At 38.9% G+C, this 24,198-nt stretch overlaps 1 protein-coding gene and 2 long non-coding RNA genes across 3 annotated transcripts in view; all 3 read left to right on the forward strand.

Annotated features, from left to right (window-relative positions):
* LOC306858963 overlaps positions 1-24,198 on the forward strand; it is a 1,377,007-nt gene that overhangs the window by 464,022 nt on the left and 888,787 nt on the right. The gene's annotated exons all lie outside the window — the stretch shown is intronic.
* LOC306858837 lies at positions 1,249-7,510 on the forward strand. Its single transcript, XR_013783236.1, has 3 exons — positions 1,249-1,303; positions 2,461-2,608; positions 5,627-7,510. It is a non-coding gene; the product is annotated as an uncharacterized lncRNA (long non-coding RNA).
* Positions 13,232-18,527, forward strand: LOC306858207 (uncharacterized protein; the record flags this gene model as incomplete). Its single annotated transcript, XM_079398630.1, has 4 exons — positions 13,232-13,487; positions 15,918-17,103; positions 17,353-17,550; positions 18,290-18,527. 4 exons carry the CDS (start codon positions 13,232-13,234, stop codon positions 18,525-18,527), a joined length of 1,878 nt encoding a protein of 625 aa, XP_079254756.1.

Here is a 24,198-nt window from a genome sequence, read left to right on the forward strand (position 1 = left end):
TCTAAGGAAAGTGTGCATCCCTCTCACACCCATTTTGACTATTTTTTCCTGGGCACAAATCCGTCAAAGAGGGGTTTCACAGGACTGTAGGTCAGTGGTATAACAATTGGTTTAAATGAGGCTGATCTGATAAATGATGTTCACTTGATAACATCATTCTGTGACGTCTGGAAGTAACCCAATAATCTAAATTTCCTTCAGGACTTCCAGTGTGGAAGCTTGGATGCACTGATGAGAAGCATATCCCCACCATCACCCCTTCTGAAAATTAAACCGATTACTTTATGGAATGGAAGGATGCCAGATGGAAGGGTAGTATAAGCCATAACCACCACCACAGCTGTTAAATAAACAAATTAGTCACAATTTTTTGGTCATCTTTATTTCCTAATACAAACGAAAAAGTTATTTTTATAAGTTACTTTTGGATTTTAGAAATCTTCCAATACTTGACCATCTCCTCTTCATCTGTCAGTGGTGCAGGTGCAGGTTCTCCCCCCTTTTTGGGAGCCTCTACCTTCTTGCTGTCGACAAGTCAGTAGTTAATTTTATTACTGTAATTAAGAAATGTAACAGGTTGGATTAGAGAATATTTAATTATGTGAAAAAAGCTGCAGCGCATTGAAATAGACACTGAATGATATTTAATGTCAAAAGTCATGTAGCCCACACCCATGAACCTTTCATGTTTAAAGCTTTACCTTGATTTAATTGTGTTTTTATACTTCATTTTTAGCTGCTGCCACGTTCTTGTTTCTTTTTTCTGTCTTTTTTTTTTTTTTTTGTGATCATGAGATACCATTAAAATGAATTTTAGTTCAATAATTTATAGTTTTCACCTCTGATATTATAAAAGTTATTAAGTTATTGGCAGTTATTAAGAATTAAAGTTATGCATTGACGGAAGTACGCACGCTGATGTCTTTTTGGCGGGAGCTGTTGCCATGGTAAATCGTAATTTCGGCGCTCCGCTGATCATGACTTTTCATAGTCATGGTGCACACGCTTAACTCAGAGTCAACCTATTCAGAGTTGAGTAAACTAACTCCGTTCAGCTGTTTTGTAACCGAAAACTCAAGAGTTTCCTGTCTCAGAGTAAGTCAACTGAGTTCATGTTTAAACTCAGAGTTGGTTGAACCTCCTTATTGAAACGGGCCCCAGGTGGCGGTAATGCGCCTTAATGTTGGATGCCGACCGCCAGTAAAACAACAAAGAAGAAGAAGAAAAGGACTTTTATTTTGGTCTGCTGATGTGACGTCATCAGGCTGCGTGCGCTCCGCGTCTGTGATTCTGCTGAAGAAAGGTGAGTGAGTTTAATCATTTAAAATGTTTAAATCAATAAAACTCGTTTAGAGGATTGTCTATAAAACTGTGAAATTAATTTGTTAGCCAATGTAACACTTTAATGCTGTATCTAGTAACATTGCAGTCCCTATATAGTGAAGTATTTGATCTTAAGCGAGTTGTGTTACTGTCCAGTAACGTTAGTGATGAGAAACGAATCTTTTCACTGAATCAAATGATTCACAAAATGATTCACTGTTTTGAATCACCTGCTGCTCGAAACAACTGCAAATGTTTTCATGAAAGTGTAATTATTAAATATAATCTGCAATTCAGCAAATACTAACTAGCGATATTAATACAAATATGAACCTTCTAGATAATTTGTGTCTCTTTAGTATTCGAGTGCTAGTTTTGATTGTTTTTGTAGGTAATTTAATCATTAACTCTCTCTCTGACTGACTCCCTCACCAGTGTGCTGACTCCCTCACTGGTGCGCTGACTACTGAACTAGTGCGCTGACTACTGAACTAGTGCGCTGACAACTGAACTAGTGTGCTGACTCCCTCACTGGTGCGCTGACTACTGAACTAGTGTGCTGACTCCCTCACTAGTGTGCTGACTCCCTCACTAGTGCGCTGACTACTGAACTAGTGTGCTGACTCCCTCACTGGTGCGCTGACTACTGAACTAGTGCGCTGACTACTGAACTAGTGCGCTGACTACTGAACTAGTGTGCTGACTCCCTCACTGGTGCGCTGACTACTGAACTAGTGTGCTGACTACTGAACTAGTGTGCTGACTCCCTCACTAGTGCGCTGACTACTGAACTAGTGTGCTGACTCCCTCACTAGTGCGCTGACTACTGAACTAGTGCGCTGACTACTGAACTAGTGCGCTGACTACTGAACTAGTGCGCTGACTACTGAACTAGTGCGCTGACTACTGAACTAGTGCGCTGACTACTGAACTAGTGTGCTGACTACTGAACTAGTGTGCTGACTCCCTCACTAGTGCGCTGACTACTGAACTAGTGCGCTGACTACTGAACTAGTGCGCTGACTACTGAACTAGTGCGCTGACTACTGAACTAGTGTGCTGACTACTGAACTAGGTAGCTGATTGAGACACGTCCAGAGATTTAATCTTTCTGTTAATTCTTCTGATCTTAAACAGGAGAAAGTGTCCAAACTCAGAAACACTCCTGCTGAAGCGACTGAGATCCACGAGAATATAAAGATGGAGTTTATTAAAGAGGAGAGAGAAGAAATGAAGATTGAAGAAGCATTCAGAGTCAAACATGAAGATACTGAGGAACAAACAGGTTGGTTTCATTCTCAAAGCTGAACTCACTCATTTAATCCTTATATAAATGTCCAGCTCTACAGAAATGAATGTACGGTGCCTGGGAGGGTCCTCTTCGGTTCATTTAGTTTTGTCGTGGCCATGTCATATTAACTCGTGGGAATGTCATTAACTCGTGGGAACATGATATTATGTCGTGGCCTCGAGATGTTATATTGAGGGAACGACATCCATTTCTGGAGTTTAATGCATAAACAAACCTACGTGACCACAGAAACCGGGATTATCAGAGATGGATAAAACATTTTTATTAACATTAAACATTTCATTTAATATTTGTATATTATTACTATTATTAGGATATATTAACTTCTATATTTTTTTATTTATTTCATATGTAATATTTTATTATTTCCCCTTTCAATTTGTGTATCTCTTTACCCAGTTAACGTTCTGTATAATTATGCTATTTGCTACCATATATTTTGCAAATACTGCAAAAACCTGACAGTTATTCCAATACTTTATGATTGTAGGCTATTTATGCCAGTGCGTGATGATAAATGATGTGTTTTCATTTACAAATGAAACTACGTGAATTATTCCTCAACGAAACACTAGGCAGGCTATAATATTAATAATTATTCATTTGCAGGAAAAAAATAAATATTAGCTATAAATTCCTAGTGTGGTGATGGTTAGGAGGCCATGATGGTCAGAGGCCAATGGGCAAATTTGGGATTTTTAATGACCACAGAGAGTCAGGACCTCAGTTTAACGTCTCATCCGAAGGACGGTGCTTTTTACAGTATAGTGTCCCCATCACTATACTGGGGTGTTAGGACCCACACAGACTGAAGGGTGATCATCCCCTGCTGGCCTCACTAACACCTCTTCCAGCAGCATCCTAGTTTTCCCAGGAGGTCTCCCATCCAGGTACTGACCAGCTCAACCCTGCTTAGCTTCAGTGGGCAACCAGTCTTGAGATGCAGGGTGATATGGCTGCTAGTGATAATTCGAATGCTGGTTACATTCGTGTGCAATTGCCTACAATCTGGTAGCCTATGGTAAATATAATAATTTAATAATTAATGTAATTTCTTAATTCAAAATAAAATAATGAATCCCTGATATCCCGGTTTCTATGGTCATGTAGGTTTGTTTACGCTTTAAACTTGTGGCCACAAGAAAAATATCGTTCCCTCAACATAACATCTCGAGGCTACGACATAATATCACATTCCCACGAGTTAATATCTTGTGGTCATGACAAAACTAAGGCTGCTTTCTCACCTGCCTCATTTAGTTCGGTTGAATCGCACTACAGTTCGTTTTCCCTCTTGGTGGGGTTCGTTTGGGCAGGTGAGAAAGCAGCAATCGCACTCGGGTGCGCACCAAAAGCGGACCAAACAAGCGTGAAGAGGTGGTCTCGGCACGCTTTCAAACGAACCCTGGAGCGGTATCATAATTCCTAACGGGAAATGTTATATAAAAAGCAGCAGTCAGTGTCTTTTGTGTCTAGCAGTCAAGCGCTTTGAGTACCCAGAAAAGCGCTATATAAATGTAACAAATTATTATTTTGTGAACGCAAGTGAGAATTTGTGAGAAACTTTAATTTTGTTAGTGAGAGTATTTGTTATTGCAGTTGAAAACCAAAGAGCACCTCTTCATATTAAAATGTTGTGTAATTAATTACTGTTCTCTGCGCATTACAAGAATGCTGTCCTGACGAAGCCTCGATTCCCTCTGGCTGTAACTGCATTTTATATATATATATATATATATATATATATATATGTATGTATGTGAAAATCTAATTATATATAGATAGATATATTAGAGAGAAATGACAGCTACATTGGTTTTGCGTTTGCCAGGACCGCTATAAAGCCGCAATAAGCCCGCGGAGCAAACTTGTCAATCCATCTTGATGAATGACGCAGAGGAACGTAAACAAGTGAACTCTGACCAATAAGAGGACAGCTTTACTCACATGTGACTTGCATAAACACAGTTTGGGACGCTTTGCAATGTTGCCGTGTGAAAGCGAACTGAACCAAGAAGAAAATGCAACAATGTAACAAATGAATCCCTGTTTCGGAACAAAGCAAACGATCTACAGGTCTGAAAGCACCCTAAGTGAACCAAAGACGGCCCCCCCCGGGCACCTTATGAATGATATTCTTAAAGAATGCCATGAGTGTCCTAATTAATTATATATTAGGGCTGTCAATGTTAACACGTTAACGCATGTGATTAATCTAAAACTTTTAACGTGTAAATATTTTTTTAACGCAAAATAATCTTTTGGGAAAGTAATCATTGCCTGCGTCCCAATGTGCATGCTATCCATCCTAAAATATATGTGATATTAGTCATTTTCAATACTATTTAGGGCAGATAGGGTGGATAGTATGCACATTAGGACGCAGGGATTGTGTGATTACGGAGAGAGTGCGCGAGAGATATGTATACTCATATGTGATAAAGGTACAGCGAAGTTGCCAGGGTCACAGTTTTCCCGCACAATTGGGCTATTTTGAAAATACAGTTGCGGGAAAAATTACAGAGCCGTGGGTTGCGGTTTTTTGGGCTACTTTTATGATGCACCGCGTCCGCCCAAATTATACACACGTGATCGCAAAAGGAAGTTATTACAAACACTCGATCTTGGTTTAAAGTGAGTTACATTGCAACAAATAATGGTTTTTGATTATACATTAATAATGTATATAATTAATGGCTAAAATTGGGAGGAAAATGCATTTAATATAGACAGATCAGTAGCAGTATTTGTAACAATGAGACTGGTCTTCATTAACAATAGACAACTTTATAAAAGATGCCATTAAAGCACATATGTTAAATACACAATCTTTCTTGTTTTACATTAATTTGGAGATTCATTGTGAAATTTTGTCTCACAGTTATTTTTTTTTTTAATTGATTGACAGCACCAGTCTAAATGTTTTGATATCTGTTGCTTTGTGCCATTAAACTGGTGTTAACTTGTATTCATTTATTTTTTTCACCTTAGATCTGGTGGCACTGAAAGGGGAGAGTCAAGAATTGAATGAAACACAAGAGAAAGATCAAAATGAGAAACATGATTTCAAAACTGAAGAATCGATTAGTTCACATGAAAAGACTTCCACACCAAAAAAAGCTCAAAAAACACAAACTACAAACCTTAATTCCCACTTGAGAAATCCCACTGGAGAGAAGCCTTTCACCTGCCAACAGTGTGGAGAAGTTTTCAACCGAAAAAGATGCCTTAAAGTCCACATGAAAACTCACATTGAAAAGGAACCATTAACATGCCCTCAATGTGGAAAGAGTTTTAAACGGAAATATAACCTTAATGCTCACATGAAAATTCACACTGGAGAGAAACCATACACCTGTAAACTGTGTGGGAAGAGCTTTACACACAAAAGTCAAGTTAATGTCCACATGAGGATTCACACTGGAGAGAAGCCTTTCACCTGCCAACTCTGTGAGAAGAGTTTCAGACAAAATGCAGAGCTTAAGACTCACATGATAATACACACTGGACAGAAACCATACACCTGTAATCAGTGTGGAAATAGTTTCACACAAAATAGTCAACTTAAAATTCACATGAGAATTCACACTGGAGAGAAGCCTTTCACCTGCAAACTGTGTGAGAAGGGTTTCACACGAAGTAGATATCTTAAGAATCACATGATTATTCACATGGAAAAGAATCCATTCACATGCTCTCAGTGTGGAAAGAGTTTCACAGAGAAAAGATCCCTTGATGCCCACATGGTAATTCACACTGGAGAGAAACCATTCACCTGCCCTCGGTGTGGAAAGAGTTTCCGATTAAAAGGAAACCTTCAGGTTCACATGAGAATTCACACTGGAGAGAGGCAATTTGAATGTCAACAGTGTGGAAGGAGATTTACGCAGATAAAACTCCTTAATGCCCACATTAGACTTCACGCTGGAGAGAAGTCTTTCATCTGCCCTCAGTGTGGGAAGAGTTTCACGAACAAAACAAACCTAAAGACTCACATTAGAATTCACACTGGAGAGAATCCGTTCACATGTGATCAGTGTGGAGAGAGTTTCAGATATAATCTAAACCTTATTAGTCACATGAAGATTCACTCAGAAAACAGTTTTAAATGTCATCAATGCGAAAATAGTTTCACAGACATGAATCACCTTCAGGATCATGTTAAACTTCACATCTGAGAAAAGCCTTTCTTCTGCCATCATGGAAAGAGTTTCACAAAAGGAGGAAGCCTCCAGATTCCCATGAGAGTTCACACTGGAGAGAGACCTTACAAGCGTCTTCAGTGTGAAAAGAGTTTGACATGTCAACCCAGCATGAAGCATCATTTGCCAACTCGTTCTGAGAAGAAATTGCCATTTTTCATTGTGTGAAGAGGTTTAGAAAAGGAGCCATTTCTATAATCATCTGTGCATTCATTCTGGAAGACAATTCAATTGTAGTCAAAGTACAATTCCCTCAAATTTTGAGTTATGTCACTCAATTCCAACGCAATTCCATTTTGATTTCCTTTGAATCAAAATATTACTCAAACTTTTACCTTGCTGGGAAAAGCAACAATGTAACTGGAAGATTACAAATAAATTGGCATAAACCGAACAAAATGACTTGTTCTCGTAGATTGTAGGTGTATTTTAGCTTATTATGTAGTCAATTTCAATTGAATGTTGTAATATCTGGATAAATTTACTGATTGTGGATACCAGGCAACTTTAAACTTATGATCAGGAAAAGCATGGAAATAATATTCTAGTTATGCGCAGGTCTTTTTATTTTGTTTATCAGCACAGTTTATTCGTTGTCATGCTTCCAGTAGCTTACATGTACATACTGTTTCCTTTGTAATTAATTTGCTATAATAAACAATCCTAAACAGTTGGTCTTTCTTCCTTTTTCTTGTTAATTGCAGTATATATTAGAGAAAGTATTTCAAAGAATTGCTTCATGCTCCACACTTGTAGGATTGCGGGCTGCTGGAGCCGATCTCATATCTCAGGCCGAAGGCAAGGAAGCACCAAGGATAAATAGCCAGGCCATCACAGGGCTAAATGTATTTAAAAAAAATTAACTTTTATTGTTATTTAATCTTAAAATTATCCAAATCCATAAGAACTTAAGCAGCAGAGTTGAGAATGTATCCAAGATTATTGATCCTCTTGATGGGCAGGCCATAGTAAAGAGAGATTCAGTAGTCTAGTCGGGGAGGTGATAAAGTGTGTACAAGAATTTCTGCACCTTTGATAGAGTAGGGTCAAAATTGACCCGGGAATAGTACGAACGTAACAATTATTTTTTTTTGGACATGTCAAAACACATCAGCATGTTGAAACTTTGCATGCATGTTCATGACTCTAAATGAGGAAAAGTCACAAAATTTCAAGAAAAAAAAACCTGTTAACTGATATTTCTGACAACTCAAAAATCAAAACGGGTCAAATTGACCCGGAACAGTACATGAGGGTTAAATGAGATGTCACTCGTTTAAATTTATCACAATCTCACAATGTTTCGTTACAATCAATGAAGCTCTATAAACTGCAAATATAATATGTTATTTACATCATGTCTACATGTGGCATGTAGCATTTAGTGAATTCTGTCTTACACTAAATGCGTAGGAGTTGGCAGCCCTGTATCATCATTTAAGATTCTAATAAAAATATATATAAAAAGACAGCCACTACGTAATATTAGGTTAGCATTAGCGATAGGTGTGCTATTTGATAGCAATCTTTCCTTTGAAAGCCAAGTTTCTAGCATTTGTAAAACCACATTTTTCCATCTCAAAAATATATCTAAATGACGACCTATGCTCTCAATGTCAATTGCAGAAATATTAATTCATGTGTTCATAACCTCAAGATTAGATTATTGTAATGCTTTAAGTTTATTGGGTGGTTGCTCTGTGCGTTTAATAAACAATATCCAGCTGGTTCAAAATGCAGCAGCTAGAGTTCTTACTAGAACCAGGAAGTATGACCTCATTAGCCCGGTTCTGTCAACACTGCACTGGCTCCCTATTAAACATCGTATACATTTTAAAATCTTGCTAATTACCTATTAAGGCATTAATTAGGCTGCATTAATTAGGTCAACCGGAACTGGAAACACTTCCCGTTACACCCAATGTACTTGTTACATCGTAAGAAGAATGGCATCTACACTAATATTAGTCTGTTTTCTGGTTCTGTTTTCCAAGGTCACCGTAGCCACCAGATCCAGTCCATATCCAGATCAGATTGTGGATCAGCACCTAAAGATGACCTCTACAGCCCTGAATGTCAGCAGAGACCAGGACAACTAGATGAGCCCCAGAGACAGATCCCCTCCGAAGACCTCATCATTTAGACAGCCATCGGGACAAGACAATGGGAAGCAGACGAGTCCTCTGCACAATCTGACTTTGTTGCAACCTAGAATTAAATTGCTGGTCTCGTCTGGCCAGAGGAGAATGGCACACTACTTCGACAAACTATTTCCCTTTTGTAATACTGTAAAGCTGCTTTGACAATCTGCATTGTAAAAAGCGCTATAAAAGTAACGTGACTTGACTAAAGACTCTTTGAAGATAAGAAGGATTTATAGGTACTCAAGATTAACATGAGATTGGGTTAAAATGTGTGTGTTATGTCCCGTTTAAACATAAAAATTTATCGGCAGTAACAATAAGAAAGAAAGGTGAACTGTTTGGTACAGTTAGAAAAGTGTATTTCATCTCCGCAGTATAAGGCACAAAGAACAACTGTCATTGGACAGGCATTTAAGCTTACTACTTTTAATCAGTCAAAATAATCACAATCACCTGTGGGTTTATCATGGTGTATTTTTGTTGATGATTAGAGCAGAGCTTACCATTCTGTAGAAAAAGTGCCAAAATTGAATGTTGGTACCACAGGAACCACAAAAGCATCCAATATGTCCAGCCAATTCGAGCCAACAATATGGATAATACATAACCTGGGAGAGGAACAATGTGACTGCTAAGTGTTAAAAGATGTAACTTGTAACTAAGCAAATGCCTGTGATATAGACATTTTCTCTGCAGTTTCACAACAGAGGAAAAATGAAGTGGAAATATAGCTCAAGACTCCTAAGAAAAACATCAATGGGACAGAGAAAAGCTATTTTCTCTAATTGTAGCTTCAAAAACAAAGTTGTCTAACTACTGTTAGTATCCTCCAATAAGGTTTTACTTTAAGCATCGTCATTAAGTTCATTTATTTGTTAACTACAGGTAGTTTCAATTGCTTGTTCCCTACAGTTCTTCTGAGAGTAACTCTAGCTAACATAGCATTTAAATAACGTTTCACAGTTTATTGAGTAATTTGTCCGAATATTTAGGCTAACAATATCCAAAAGACCAAGGAATCATACAACCAGGATGTTTAAATATACAAAGAACTCGCCACTGAACTGGTCCCAGCCGGGTTCATCACTTTTTGGGGACCCCTTGAAAAATTTCCGTTGTGGTCTGTTTTATTTGCAGCGCATTTTTGTATTTGGTTGTGTTGAGAGGATTTGCAGCGAGTTCCTGTATTTGGTTTTGTTGTAAGTATTTGCGGTGCGCTTTGCTTCACGTTGTGCATTATTTTCTAATAATTCATCGTCCCAGAGTCAATTATTCCGCTCATACAATGTTTACCACACCTCAAGACATCGATCAGATGATTTATTTCAAGGCATTTGTCTGGTTTTTGTACTTAAAACGCTATTGTGTGTAGGATTATTTCTTCCACATCTCATCCAACGCCTCCATTGTTAATTACAAAACGTCATTTTAAACCGTAACGGAGGTTTGAACCATTGATAGCAGATTAATGCAGTTAATAACTAAGTTATGAGAGAGCGAGATTAACGTTATCTGAGTCTGTGCGTTTCTCAAAAGTGTTTGGCAGCTATGTTTCTAGTTATAGTGAAACTTTAAGTTAATTTTCCTCATGAACAGCGCTATTGTTGTTACCTCACTTGTGAGAAGTCATGTTGTTTTTAAAGGGTTAGTTCACCCCAAAATGAAAATTCTGTCATTAATTACTCATGTCGTTCCAAACCTGTAAGACCTTCGTTCATTTTCAGAACACAAATTCAGATGTTTTTGATGAGATCGGGGAGCTATCTGACCCTCCCATAGACAGCAACGCTTCTGTAATGTTCCCAGGTCCAGAAACATAGCAAATACATCGGTAAAACAGTCCATATGACATCAGTGGCTCAACCTCAGTTTTGCAACGCTACAAGAATACTTTTTTGCGCAAAGAAAACAAAAATAACAATTTACTCAAAAATTCTTCTCCCCCGAGTTACGTCTAACGCCATTTTAGAGATTATCTCTACGCATACACACACTTTCGCGTAAGCGTAAACAACGCTTATACGTTCATGCGCGAGCATTCCCCATGAACGTAAACAATGCTGATTACATCAAATACATTCTGAAGTACTCTCCAAAATATATATAATAAATAAATAAACATAGAAGATGTATCCGTGCAGCTGACACAGAACATCGTACGCAGCTTGCGGACGAAATTTTTTTCTCCAAAATGACGCTACGCTGAAGCAGAGGAGACGAATCGTTAAATTAAGTCATTGTTTTTGTTTTCTTTGCACAGAAAAAGTATTCTCGTCACTTTATAACATTACAGTTGAACCACTGATGGCAGATGGAGTATTCTGACGATGTCTTTCATACTTTTCTGTGCCTTGACAGTGTTCATTACTTGGCAGTCAATGGAACCGTCACAAACCTCCCGGTTTTCATCCAAAATATCTTAAACTGTGTTCTGAAGACGAACGAAGCTTTTATGGGTTTGGAACAACAGGGGGTTGTAAGTGATTAATGACAAAATGTTCATTTTGGGATGGAGTAACCCTTTAATGTTTTTTTTGGCTGGGTATGTGTATGCATAAAACTAAGTATTATTAAAACCTAGCAGGTCACATGTTCTGTTAAACTAAATACAGAAGACATGATTGATCGAAAAACAAATTGAAAGTTAAACTTTACAGATATTTTAAGAAAGAAAATTACCTGCCGAGAGTGTCTTGACATTCTGCGTAGTTGGATGGTTGAGCTCCAGAAAATCAGTAATGAGGTGCTTTGACAGTTACAGATTTGAAAAATAAAAAGGTGAGAATAAAGAACCCTAAACTCTGAAACAAAGAACCATTTTAGTATCAAAAGGTTCTTCAGGATGATAGTGTGGGTGGAAACTGGTATGCATTTAGCCTTTAAAAAGAATTAAACAAATTTAAGATCATAACAATCACATTTATTAATGTTGAAATGTCTAATTGTATATATAAATATGAATAAATACACTTGAATGTCAATCACCTGCAAAATAACTAGAAAACACAGTTAAACTATGAGTTTATGGTTATAATTTTACTGTAGTAAAACCATGGTTAATGGTATAGTTACTATGATTTCAATGTCAATACTGTAGTTAAACTATGGTTAATTTTTGTAGTTGCTATGGTTTTACAACCAAAACTATAGTTAAATCATATGGTTACTGTTGTAAAACCATGGTAAATTTTCGTAAGGTTTTCCAATAGATAAATAAATGCAAACATACAAAAATAAGATATTGATTAGTCACAAGAGTGAAGATGTCATTCCTTCAGCCTTTGTGCAGAAACACTAGTTTTATGTAATTTAATGGCAACGTAGGAAAACACAAAGTATAGTGTTGTAAATGTACGTTAATAAAAAACGAAAATCTAAAAAAAATTCTAGATTTACGATACTAATAGCTGTGGAAATGCATTATGCATATAATAAATTACACACAAAATTCTTAAATCAAGATACTTTTACTAGATAAGCAAAATGTTTCCAGAGGCAATAAAGTCCCGCGTGTAAACAGGACTTTTATTTTGCTCTGTCGATGTGACATCATAAAGCTGCGCCGGGCTCATGCATTTGTTGTGATAGACCTGAAGGAAGGTTTGTGATGTTTTAAGTTTTTAAATCAATGCAAACTGTTGTCAATTTGAACATTTTACAAACTACAAAAAATAAACGAATCAATCTTAAATATAACGTTGTCATACTTTATTTAACGTTATGCGAGTAAATGATCTTATAAATCATATTAATAACAGAAAAGGTGCGTCTCATTTCACTCCCTATTATATCGTGAATAAGTACATCGTTCAAGTTACGAGAAAGAAGAGAGATAATCTGAGAAATCCGAATCATCTGAACCGAGTCATTCGTAAAATGACTTATTGATTTGAATCGAGAACAACAAACACAAACATGTTCAGTGACAGCTTTTCATTAAAGTGTAATCTATTTTATATTGTGTACAAATAATTGAACACCAAAGATAAATCATAAATACTTACCATCAACTTTGTGTAATTTCTATGTTTTAATCAGATCATGTAAGTCCATTAACATCTCTCTGACTGACTCCCTCACTAGTGTGCTGACTTCTGAACTAGGGAGCTGATTGAGACGCACCTAGAGATTTAATTTGCATTTATTTTTGAGAATAATTTACTTAATATTAATTATTCACATCTTAAACAGGACAAACAGAAAAACTCCTGCTGAAGCGACTGAGATCCACATGACTCACGGTTATAAAGATGGAGTTTATTAAAGATGAGAGTGATATAAGGATTGAAGAAACATTCAGAGTCAAACATGAAGATACTGAGGAACAAACAAAGATGGAGTTTATTAAAGAAGCGAGTGAAGACATGAAGATTGAAGAAACATTCAGAGTCAAACATGAAGATACTGAGGAACAAACAAAGATGGAGTTTATTAAAGAGGAGAGAGAAGACGTGAAGATTGAAGAAGCATTCAGAGTCAAACATGAAGATACTGAGGAACAAACAGGTTGGTTATATGAGTGCAGTAATTAAAGCGGTTTGTTGACAGATATGTTGAGATCACATGACCAGACAAATACTAACACTGCCTTCAAGTGCAGCTGAGAAGATCCTGCTTTCACATTGTGCATTTGTTATGACATCATGCATTTAAAGAAAAAAATCCACTTTTTTTGGAAATAGGCTCATTTTACAACCCCCCTAGAGTTAAACAGTTGAGTTTTACCATTTTCCATTCAGCCGAGCTCCAGGTCTGACGGTAGCACTTTTGCAGCAGGTGCAATGATATTACGAGGTGCAATGAAAGTAGTCCCCAGCAAGGTAACTAGTTATGATATAGCTGGGGACTACTTTCAAGTGCTGTGTAATATCACTGCACCTGTTGCACTCATGGTACGGCAGCAAAGTTCCTTGATTATTACGCCGGAATGAGAGTATAGTGCCTAGAAAAACGTTTAATTTTCCATCAGTCTTAGTACACGATGTAACTACAGAAGAGTCAAGCTTTAAATAGGAAAATTATCGAAACTCTTTGGTCATTTTTGAGCGAGATGCTAATGTTCTAATCAGATTCAATGATCTATGCTAAGCTACGTTAAAAGTGCTACCGCCAGACCCGGAGATCGGCTGAATGGATTCGAAAACGGTAAAACTCAACTGTTTAACTCTTGGGGAGTTGGAAAATGAGCCCATTTTCAAAAAACGTGAAGTGTTCCTTCAAGTTATAACAATAAAGGGCCGGTCACACTGCACTTTCGTTCCATTTACTTCTATTCATACGCATGCGAATGCATCAGACCAGAAACGCACGCTTGTGCGATAAGTGTTTGTGTACTTGTACTTTTTAAAAATCTGTCATTTTACTTAAGTATGTTTTGTTTGAAGTATTGTACTTTGCTACATTTTAAAACGCATTAATTACTGAGTTTTAAAAAAAAATCGCTCCCTGGAAACAACTGCAGTAAATAATGGGCAGGAGAACAAACTGGCACTAAAATCACAAGAAAGATTCTGCTGAAGTTGAACTTGAAGGAAATTAAGTGAACTGCTGAACATATTTAAGCTGTGTTTCCCTAGGGAGACCAAACTAGACCAAATCTCGATATCAAAAATCGTTTCATATAGTTAATCAATATCACAAGAAGAGTTCCATTTCCTTCTCCAAAAATCAGCACGATTACATCGATTTTTTTTTTTTTTTACTACAGTTCAATAAACAAGAGACTTACATTTTAAATACCATATTACCTGTTTTTGCTCTATTTCGACGACAACAAAATAATTCCAAACATAGCCACCATAGCACAGTTTTGCGTCTCTGAGCAGCATTTAGTTCCTGAACGAATCAACTGTTTAAATGATTCTGAAAAAATGCCCGTAAAAGGTAAAAATCTATTTAAACTTTAAAAAAGATTGATTTCTATCACTGCTGTGAACTTACCTAGAACCTAGAAAAGCGCTACAGAAATGCTTATTATTAACTGACCACACAGAATATGAAGATTATCAAAAACTTTAAGAGTCAGCTGTCCACAGCAATCCTTAAGATACCAGCATAATAACACTCTCAGCAAAATATTGTCTAATTATCGTTATTGATAAAAACCAAGAAAATATCAAGATTTTTTTTGTCAACATTGCACACCCCTAGCAGGACTTATAATGTTGGCTGGCACCAGGGTCAGAAATAAATGGGAGATTGGGGCAAAAATGTCGCCCAAATGATTAGGTGCAAAAAGTGTCCCTACACAATTAAGCAAGAACTATTACGGCACTCACGATTCAAGTGTAATGAACGAAGTGTTACATTTTAGAGTAGATCTGCTCATGTTGACACTCATTTCATTTCATTGGTAAAGGCATTTTGTTGTCTTTTATATTCTAACTTACGTTATTGGTAAAATTTCAGAATTTGATATGAAAGATGACATAAAAATAAAAAAAAAGGCCCTGGAAATCAATTTAATGGGGCAAATACCACAGATATGCTTATGTTAGTGCTCATAAAACTACGAAGTCGTGGCCTAATGGTTAGAGAGTTGGACTCGTAATCCAAAGGTTGTGGGTTCAAGTCTCAGGTCCGGCAGGGATTGTAGGTGGGGGTGAATGTCCAGCGCTCTCTCCACCCTCAATACCACGACTGCGGTGCCCTTGAGCAAGGCACCGAACCCCCAACTGCTCCCCGGGCGCCGCAGCATAAATGCTGCCCACTGCTCCGGGTGTGTGTTCATGGTGGGTGTGTGTTCACTGCTGTGTGTGTGTGTGTGTGTGCACTTTGGATGGGTTAAATGCAGAGCACGAATTCCGAGTATGGGTCACCATACTTGACATTATGTCACTTCACTTCATAAAACAGTGACGAGAATGTAGCTTATGAATAAATTACATTTACAACAAATAATAATACAAAAAAAATTTGTTTGTTTTTCCGCCTTAGACCTGATGGCGCTGAAAGAGGAGCAGGAAGTACTGAATGAATCTGAAGAGGCAGATCAGTATGAGAATCTTCATGATTTTATAACCAGAGAAAAATCTTTTTGTTCCTTGCAGTCTGAAAATACTTCCACACGAAAAAGAGCTCAAAGGACAGGAACTAGGAGTTATTTCACTTGCTTTCAGTGTGGAAAGAGTTTCAGTCATCAAGGAAACCTTAACAGGCACATGAGAATTCACAATAGAAAGAAGCCTAACAGATCCCCTCAGTGTGGAAAGAGTTCCAATCAAAGTGGAAACCTTGACGTCCACAGGAGAATTCACACTATGGAGAGCCTTTTTACCTGCCAACAGTGTGGAAACAGTTTCACTCATAAAGGAGGGCTTAACAGGCACATGAGAACTCACACAGGAGAGAAGCCTTACACATGTTCTCAGTGTGGAATGAGTTTCAGTCAACCTGGAAACCTTAAAGTCCACATGAGAGTTCACACTGGAGAAAAACCCTTCATCTGCCAACTATGTAGAAAAACTTTCAAGCGACAACAAAACCTTAATATTCACATGAAAATTCACACTGGAGAAAAGCTTTACACGTGCCCTCAGTGTGGAAAGATTTTCACTCAAAAACGATTCCTTGAATCCCACATGAAAATTCACACTACGGAGAGCCTTTTTACCTGCCAACAGTGTGGAAACAGTTTCACTCATAAAGGAAAACTTAACATGCACATGAGAATTCACACTGGAGAGAAGCCTTACACGTGCCCTCAGTGTGGAAAGAGTTTCAGTAATCCTGGAAACCTCAAAGTCCACATGAGAGTTCACACTGGAGAGAAGCCTTTCACCTGCCAATGGTGTGGAAAGAGTTTTAGTCAACATGTAAACCTTGACGCTCACATGAGAATGCACACTAGAGAGAAACCTTTCAACTGCAAACAATGTGGAAGAAGTTTCAAAAGAAAAGGAAACCTTAATTACCACATGAGAGTTCACACTGGAAAGAAACCCTTTCCCTGCCATCTATGTAAAAAAAGTTTCAAGCAAAAACGAAACCTTTATGCCCACAGGCAAATTCACACTATGGAGAGATTTTTTACCTGCCAACAGTGTGGAAAGAGTTTCACTCATAAAGGATACCTTAACAGGCACATGAGATCTCACGCTGGAGAGAAGTTTCAACCGAAAAGGTAACCTTGAAGATTTACTAAAAACTAAATTAAGTGCATTTAGCTTAAAACTAGTCAAATTATCTGCCAGTGGTGTAAGTAAACTGGCAGATAATTTTAGTTGTTTTAAGCAAAATGCACTTAATTTTGTTGTTTTTTCTCTGGAAACGAGACATTTTGCTTATCTAGTAAAAGTATAAAAGTAGTTTTTAGATATTTTGACTAGAAACAAGACAAAAATACTAAGTAAGATAAGCCATTTTTTTGCAGTGTACCTGTATGTGCCATCACTGTGGAAAGACTTCCAGAAGCAAAGCAAATCTTGAGTTCCCTTCTGAGGGACGACAGAACTGCGTCCTCTTGCGGTCGCTATGGGGAATACTTTCAGCAAGACCTGTGTCTGAAGCATACATCGAAACACGGCAATAACATTGGCCGGCAACAGCATATGACATCATTACTGGCGCGGTCACAATATAAAAGGGCGCCGGAAGAATGCCACATCCTCTTCACTGACTGTTTGTTTATGTTAGCGGTAAGCGAAGCACGACTAGGAGTGCATGTTCTCTCTCCAGAGGCTTTGCTGTGATACCTGCAGTTTCACAGGACTTGCGAGTTGTGTGCGTGGTGAAGAGTAAGCACATTTCTCGAGGGAGTTGAATGTGCTGATTGCATTCATTGCTTATTTCTACATACTCGACTCATGAGGAGACAGCTTGTTGGGTGTGGTAGAGTATCATGCTCTCTGGAGCTAGAAGCAAGACTTAAGGGAGGTGATCCAGACGAGGCGTTCTCAACACCTTCGTCCAGATCAGAGTAAAACCTGAAACATTTGCTCGCTTCCCTCTGAGGGTATTAACATCTGCTCTCATCTTCCTCCCATTAATTCCCCTGAAGCCACCATACCCTCCACCTGATCGAGGTTAGGTAGGAGCCTCCTGCGCTTGCATTGCAGTCTTTCATGTTGGACCTATGATGTTTTTGGTTAGTTTCTATGTCTCATAGATCTACCTACTGATGGTCCGGGCCCAAGTGTTCTTCGGACTTCACCTTCAGAATATATCCTTGAGCTTGAGTCATGCATGAAAGCCGTGATGGATGAGTATGATTCATTTAATCTCTCTACTGCTAATTTTACGTGGACTCACTAACTTGTTTTTCTCTGAAGCATCACTTGGACCGGTTTTTGTACCTCACATTATTACAGGGTTAGGACATCTGCGAGCACCTCCCCTGCTGAAGTCAGAACCTCTCGCTGTCGACCAACTGTGGTGATGGTCTCACCCGTCGGTACTGTAGCCAGGCTGGATAGCCCTCCATCTTCTGCCTCATGCTTGCTGGATGATGCAGCCAAGTCGCTAGGCTTCTGCGGGAGCCTCCTTGGTCTTCAGGTCTCCAGTATTGCACTGCACTCTCAGGACACACGGGTCCTCCATTCAGGTTGAGCATTTTTGAAGTGTAATGCTTTGTGACGTCCTCCCTGATGTCCTGACTGGGTGTTTGCTTCGAGAAGCTGCCCCAGCCAGGATGTATTACTCGTGTCTCGCCCCGAGGGGCCTCCTGAGATTTGAGTCATCCACTCAACCATCATGCACATTCTCTGAGTTAGAGCTCCTGTCGCTGAGGCGTTGAGTGGCTTCACTCCTTCTAATCTAGCACTGCCTTCTGGTCGAGCTAGGAAGTGCTCCCCTCACTGCGAGGGCTAGCTATGACCCAATCGCTCCCAGTTTGAGCTATGAGGGCCTGCCTCAGCCCGACAGCCGAGAGGAGTTTATATGAATGTATCTCTGAGGGGACCTGACTGTCTTTAGAAAAGTTTAGATGGCATTTTCTTTTCATCTTGCCTCTGAACGATGCATATTACCTGGCAGGGGAGACATCATGATCAAGAAATTGGTTCACCCAGGGCGAGGCTTGGTCATTGCACTCCGGCCGTGCTGACCCCTGCAAATTTCCCAAATGTGGGAATCTCGACTGCATAATTTGTGGTAGTAGGGGGACTGCGTTCGCGCTCTCCCCTGAATTTGTTTTTGGGGGCAGTCGTGGCCTAATGGATAGGGAGTCGTATTTGTAACCCGAAACCCGCAGGTTTGAGTCTCAGGTCCGGGAGGAATTGTCGGTGGGGTGAGTGAATAACCAGCGCTCTATCCACCTTCAATACCACGACTGAGGTGAGACCCTTGAGTAAGGCACCGAACCCCCAACTCCTTACTGGGTGCACAAATCGACGATAATGCTGGAAATTAAGTGCCCCCATCTAAGCAAGCCAGAGGTGACAGCAGCAAGGAACCAAAACTCCATTGGTGACAGAATGGAGAAAAAAACCTTAGGAGAAATCAGGCTCAGTCGTGGGGCCAGTTCTCCCCTGGCCAGATGAACCAGCAGTTTGTGCAGAAGACTTATTTGGTTCCCGTGGTCTTGTCCCGATTGCCATCTAGATGACGAGGTCTTCACCTAGTAACAGTGTTTCTAGAATCCATGTTATGGTAAGTACACACACTGAGCTTCTGTGCACTTTCTAAATTGTGGATTTTAGCGTCCACAATTTTCCAAATTGTGGACGCTAAGCATCCTGCACACTTTACAGGTTATGCGCTGCCAGCCTCATACCCTTTCTCAGAGTTGGCTCAGTCCCCGGTTTTCACCTTGGGCCCCACTCTACTTATGTATCCTTGGTGTGATACCTTCCTGAGCAGGGTGTTTGCTACCAAGGTCCTGTCGAGTCAGTTCCTTTGCGCAAGCTCATACAGAGCTGGCGGTAGCCCCCTGGGTGACAGACCAGTCTAGTTTATTGTCCTAGATGCTTAGCCGTATACCCTTAAAAGAATCTCTTTGTTTCTGATTCCAAGCCTTCAAGCTCTGCCCTGGGTTCAGGCATTCCAGGTCCAGCCCTTAACAGGTAAGTTATTGGGGTATGCAGCTCAGGCCTTTGGCTGAAAGGGTTAATGTCATTGACAGCCGTCAAGGTGTCCTTGGGGCAACTCCTATAGCTTTGGTAGAATTGGTACTTATTGCTTGCCTTGGTGCTTTGCATGCACTCCTCTCAGTATGGCAGCGTGGGTATACCATTCCCCACAGTGACCGCTAGAGGATGCAGTTCGATGTTCCCTCGGAAGGGAATGTCTCAGGTTACATGTGTAACTACGGTTCCCTGAGAAGTGAACGAGACACTGCGCCCTCTAGAAGCTTCGCCATGCTTCAGATGCAAGCTTCAGACGAAGAAGCGGATGACATGTTCTTCTGTTGCCCTTCTATACTGTGGTTGGACCGGTAATGGCATCATAGGCTATCACCGGTCAATGTTATTTTCGTGTTTAGATGTATGCTTCAGACACCGATCACGCCGAAGGCGTTCCCCACAGTGACCGCTAGAGAACACAGTGTCTCGTTCCCTTCTCAGGGAACCCTGAGAGGTTTTCTTACTCGTATGCAAGCCATGGGTGTTTTTGACTGTTTAAACACAATAGACTTTAAAGAGAGTGTAGTTTAACCCCCGCTGGAATGTTTACTTGTAAAAATGTATCAAAGAGTTTAAAATAGTCGGGCGCACAGCTGCGCCTCTCTTACACAGTTTGGAAGTGGTTATGGTGTGAGCGAATAATTTCTATTCAGCCATTATGAACAGTGACAGATTTTCTGGAGTGTTCACATATGGGCCAAAATCATGCGAACTGTGCTCAGACCCCTGAAAAGGACTTTATCTAATAGTTTACTGATACTTTTGAATTGTCGTCATGAATTTTTTTTTTTTGTCTTGCAGGTCAGGAATAATTTTGATTGGAGCTGTATTTGGGAATTGTCCTAAAGAAAGCAAAGACATAAAATATTGACGAGGTTCTGAGATTAGAGGTTACACCTATGTCAATACTTTAGTTGGTATAAGATTTAGCATACATGTGTTTGGATTTGATGCTTTTCATGTCATGTATTGATGTCTGTTGCTTTATGCCAAACTGGTGTTGTTTTTCTCTTTTCACCACAGATCTCATGGCACTGAAAGTGGAATATCAATTACTGAATAAAACAGGAAAAAGATCAAAATGAGAAACACTGATTTCAAAACTGAAGAAAAATCAATTAGTTGCTCACGGAATGAAAAGTCTTCCTCGCTAACAACAAGCTAAAACTTCAATTCCAACATGAGAGTTCATACTGGAGAGAGCTCTTTCACCTGCCAACAGTGTGGACATATTTTCAATGGATAAGAAAGTCTTGAAGTCCACATGAAAATTCACATTGAAAAGTCTGTCTGAGCAGAGTGAGAGAGAGAGAGGGAGCGAAATTGCAAGCTCGGAGACAGGAATGTGTTCAACCAAAATCTCTTTCTCGGTTTGACTCGTAGACCGATTGCTGTATGACATCAAAGCACCGCGATTTGTGTTCAAAACGAACACACCTCATCTCACAGCCGGTCCGTTTTGACGGCACACTTACGCACACATCCATATGTTGTCGGCGTGGAAGTTCTTCATTGTGACTTAAGCTGACACAAATTTCGCAATTTGTAATACAGTATTGACTGTTTTTGCTCAAGTTAGCTGACAAAGTGTCAATCAAAGCCACAGCAGAACTGTTTTGTGTCTCCGAGCAACACAGCGGTGTTTCATTACTGAATGAATCCACGTGTTTGAATGAATCAAGTGAGTCAATGATTCAGTAACCCATTCATAAAGACAGTAGTCACTTGCCTCGTTTTTGAATAAATCAGCCATTTGAATGAATGACTAATGACTCACTCATTAAAACAGTCATTTACCGCCATCTACTGGTGGTTTGGGTTCATATTTAAAAGTAATGCATTTTCCCCAACATTTTTAACTTGTATGTTCAAAATTATTTAAAACATATTGTAAAATTATTTATGCATTTGAAATGTTGTGGTGTAAGTGCATTTCTGGTACCTCAGCTTCATTAAACAGTCTGTGTAATGCCACTTCAGATGCAGCTTTTGTTTCCTAGTTTGTTGATAGCATGCATACTCTAATGTGAAGATCAAAATTTGCAAAAATAAATTACTCCACTGCTCACAAAGAGAAGTATGAACACTGATGACAAGAGAGTTGCACTGTCCAAAACGTTTGTGGTATAAATGTGTTTTTTTCACTTGAAGCATATGTTGTCTTTTTCCTTTATTTTGTTGTCAGAGTGCACCAGAATGCTTCATTTACATGTTAAATTCATAAACATTTTCTTATGGAGGAGGATGCAGAAATCCTGTAGAATCCAACCAATCTGATGACAACTTCTGAACTACTTCTAGATGTAAAAAGTTGGGTGTAAGCCCTGTGCTTGGCTTAGCAACATCAAACTTTATGATAAATATATTTACACCTGTTGCACCAACTAAAACTGGCATAGAAGATGCACGTTCACGCTAACACATTCTCCCGCAGTGACAGCTGAGACGACATTCACGCTGCAATGGCTACAACTACTAATAATAAAGAACCACATTGCTGAATAACAAGTGAAGCCACCGTGCCATGATTTCACAGAGTAAAGTCCGTGTTTTTATAGCTGAAGAAATTAAAAATGAAGGCAACAGGTTAAAATAAAATAAATGTAATGTAACGCTTGTACCTAGAGTTTTTTTTTTCTAGCTGACTATTGGTTGTGTACAATGAATGTGTTTTCTGAGGTAAAAGTGACTTTACGTGACAACGTTCATGTTTTCTTGATATCTTTCTGTGGCTGAAAAACATTACATGAGACACCATACATTTCATTAAGTTGTCCTGTTTCTTTCAACAATTCTCAGATGTTCATTCATGTTTATTTTTGCTATAACTAGTAGCAAAGAGGAACAGATGATCGGCGTATGTGCCGCTTGAACTGAGGTGCAACAACGAACGCCACATTAAAGACCATCAAAACATTTGTATTTTGTGATAAAATTCACAATTTGAAATCTGATACATTATTTCTGATGAAAAATAACAAAGCACAAAACTTACTGTGATTATTGGATGGCAGGTGCACTACAAATAATGAATGGACTTAAAGACGTGAAATATTTCCAAGCATTTATACTGTCCTCTGAGCAAGAGGACGAATGGTCGTTTCTTCTCCCAGATGTGTAATATTTTACTGCATAATTATATACAGAAATATAATGTGTTAGGATAATTACTGTCGGCAGTGTAGCCTACTTCACGACTGATATTGCTGATCCTGCCTGAAAAAGCCATAAACATTACAGTTCACGTCTGCATTAATAGTTAATTAACAGACATGAATCCTAAAACCTAATAATGTCCGAGCAAATCATGATTTTTCACTTTACACCAACCTTTGACTAGGCGTAAGTTTTAGTCACAGATGTAGTTCTACACTTAGATGATGCAACAGGTATTAATTCTACGAACTACCTAAACCATGGTAAACATGCCCCCATCCCAACTATTTTGAGACCTGTAGCAGGCATCACATTTGAAATGAGCTCATTTTTGTGCATAAAATTGTAAAATTTCTCAATTTAAACATTTATCTATGTTCTATTGTGAATGAAATATTGGCTTGTGTGACTTGAAAGTCTTTTCGTTTTCATTTTATTCAAATTTAAAAACATTTCTGTAATTTGGGTTGTACCTTGCTGGGAAATGCATCAATGTAACTGGAAGATTATAAATGGACAAACTGAACAAAATTACTTGTTCTTTTCCATTCCTCCTGACTGCCAGAGATGGTGCTATATTATTCAGCGGCCAAGCGGACTGCATTTAAACCACGTAAAATGTCAAGGGCCACAAATCACTGAAAATCGATTCAAATATGTGACGATTCAAATCGGTTGAGATGCTAAACAAATCGCCGTTCAATTAGGGGTAGGGGTTAATGTGGTATATTTTATTTTCATCTTGCCTCTGTATAATGCATATTGAAGTTCATAAGTGCAGCGCTGCTTTGCTTACAGCGGAAACCATGGAAATGCTTAAAGCGCCACCTGCTGGCAGAGAGTGAATCTGCGTCTCATTCAGCTCGTCTGAAATTATGCAATCTAATTAAGATTAAAAACTGCTCATGTTGCATGTATGCAGCATCTTTGTTTGGATCATGATTAAAATGCAGTGGTTGCCTCTAATTTTAAATGGAAAGAGCACAGACAAAGCTTAGTTT

Source organism: Barbus barbus, assembly GCF_936440315.1.
Source record: "Barbus barbus genome assembly, chromosome: 39".
NCBI lineage: Eukaryota > Metazoa > Chordata > Actinopteri > Cypriniformes > Cyprinidae > Barbus > Barbus barbus.